The 2,500-nt window shown below is 51.0% G+C and overlaps 1 protein-coding gene across 2 annotated transcripts in view; it reads right to left on the reverse strand.

Moving 5' to 3' along the window:
• Rae1 (ribonucleic acid export 1) overlaps window positions 1-2,500 on the reverse strand; it is a 17,617-nt gene that overhangs the window by 1,677 nt on the left and 13,440 nt on the right. For both annotated transcript variants that reach the window (XM_043009882.2, XM_043009883.2), the window contains exon 7: window positions 217-399. In XM_043009882.2, coding sequence (XP_042865816.1) covers window positions 217-399 — 183 coding nt within the window. The remainder of the gene's footprint in view (window positions 1-216; window positions 400-2,500) is intronic.

Raw genomic sequence — 2,500 nt, forward strand, 5'->3', positions numbered from 1 at the left:
TGTGTGTGTGTGTGTGTGTGTGTGTGTGTGTGTGTTTATATATAACATAACAATAAACATTCACATAAAAATCTGACTGACTGATAACTAATCATATGCAAATTTCTCTTTTGTTGTTACTCTAAAATTTAATTGAATCCTGATATGTAGCTAATCAACTTCAGTAGTATTATAAGATAAATATTGAGCATCCTACAACATATAACCAAAACTTACAGCATATATATCTTGGAATCCATTTGAGGTCCCATTTGATCTGTGGCATTTGAAGGTAAAGTTATCACGTGGTGAGGCAGCAACTATGTACTGAATGGCCACTCTGCCCTCAACACTTCCAAGTGCAAAACCAGCTGGAGCTCCAGAGCCTTTTTTATCCTTGAAAATGGCAACACAACGATGCTGAAATATATAAAATGAAAGAAGTATATCAGATTAAGAGAATTAATAGCACTGTCTTTAACCCGTTACCGCCGGGTGCCGGCCACAGCCGTCGATTGTGAAAAATGCGTATTGCCGGGCGCCGGCCTGGCCGGCGATCTGGACATTGGCGTCCCGTCGGTGTCACCGGCCCTGCGCGGCGATTTAACCGCTTTTTCCCAAGAGTAATTTTGCCATTTATTTCTGTCCCACCGTAAAAGGCAAAGTCGGGGGGTAGGGGGGGGGTAAAGAAGAGGAAAACGAAGAAGAAAACGAAAGAAAATCGGCAGAGTTTTTTTCAAAGAGAAAATAAGGAGTTTTTCTTTCTGGTCACCCTAAATTGCAAAGGGAGGGTAGAGGGGGCTGTGGGGGCGGGCTAGGGGGGTAATGGGGGGTAGGGGGGGTACGGAGGGGAGTAGAGGGGGTAAAGAAGACGTAAAGGAAGGCAGAGTTTCTTATGTACATGAGGGGGGTATGTGGGTGTGACTATGATGTAAATTTCTTGTTAGTAAGGTGATAATGGTGATTAGAGTGATGTTAGTAGATAGTGTGATAATTGGAGAACAAAGGGTTGACCTGACCGAGCATATAAAAGGGCGGAATTTTGCTCAGTACATCACTGCTTGACTTTGACTGCCAATAGCCATGTCACGCGCTCTGAGAGTAAATCGCTCCCGATCTTCGAGGTATTCGCCGGCCGTACGTGTTCTACGGTTTGATGAGGACCCTGAAGATCCCCAGCCTTCAACGTCGGGAAGACCGACAATGAGGAATGCCCCTTCTCCTCAACACTACCTCTTCCAGACCACGCCAAGTCGGAGCGAGGAAGTGGAGATGAGCGAACCTGATCCTGATTATCCTGTGATGTCCGACTGTGAGTTGGAGGATGACTCTGATTCGGACTTCGACCCTGAGGAGCAGGATACTGATAACGACGAATGAAAGGAATTGGAGTATGTCTCTGGTCTTGACAGCTCCTTTGACTCCGACCAGCCGCTGTCCGTCACTGTCAAACGCCTCGCAAAGGAGAACGCCCCTGGAACCTCACGCTTCGAGTGGAAGAAGAAGGAGAACGTGCCTCGCCGCTTTGCCTCTGCTGGCCACCCGGGCGTCAAGCTTGACTACCTGAGCGCGGACTCATCGGCGAAGGAGGTATTCGACTCCTTCTTTACTCAACAGCTGTGGGAGAAGATGATGGAGGAGACCAACAGGTATGCCAAGCAGAACCCACCCGCCTCTTCGCCGCACATGAAGAAGTGGAGTGTCACAGATGTCGCGGAGCTCCAGAGGTACCTGGAGCTTCGCATGCTCATGGGTGTCCAATCCCGCCCTGCCTTCCGTGACTACTGATCGACGAACCCGCTCCTTTGGTGTTCCGTTTTTCCGGAGACGATGACCCGTGATCGTTTTGATGCCATCACGGGGCACCTTCACTTTTCAGATAACGAGGACCCCTGCGCTGCCGACGACCGTCTGTGGAAGCTCCGGCCCATCATTGACTGCTTCGGGGAGCAGTTCAAGACCGTCTTCACGCCGTAGCAGAATGTGACTGTTGACGGGAGTCTCTTTGCCTACAGAGGACGTCATGGTGTGGTGCAGTTTATCGCGTCGGGTATGCTTTGGCCTCAAGGCGTACAAGTTGTGCGCCAGCGATGGCCTTGCTGCGGGGTACACCTCTGCCTTCAAGGTGTACATGGGTCAGGACCGCGACAGCTTGCCGGCGTCCATGAAGGCCGTGACTGACCTCATGAGCGCCGCTGCCCTCTTTGACAAGGGGTATGAGCTGTACACTGACAACTGGTACAGCTCCCCCATTCTCTTCCATCACCTGCAGGCCTGGAAGATGAACGCGGTGGGGACAGTCCGTCTCAATCGCAAGTTCATGCCGAAGGACCTGAAGGTGACGAAGAGGGGTCAGATAGACTCGCGGTCAACAGCGACGGGGATGGTGGCCTTGTCACAGAAGGATAGGAAGGACGTCAATATGCTCTCTACGATCCACCGCAGCGAGTCTGTCAACCTGCCGCCGAATCGCCGTGGAGAGGTCCGCATGAAGCCGAAGGTTGTTGTCGATTACAACGTC

The sequence above is a fragment of the Penaeus japonicus genome, unplaced genomic scaffold, assembly GCF_977035675.1.
Source record: "Penaeus japonicus unplaced genomic scaffold, GWHDUDI00000001_assembly GWHDUDI00000009, whole genome shotgun sequence".
NCBI classification, from domain to species: domain Eukaryota; kingdom Metazoa; phylum Arthropoda; class Malacostraca; order Decapoda; family Penaeidae; genus Penaeus; species Penaeus japonicus.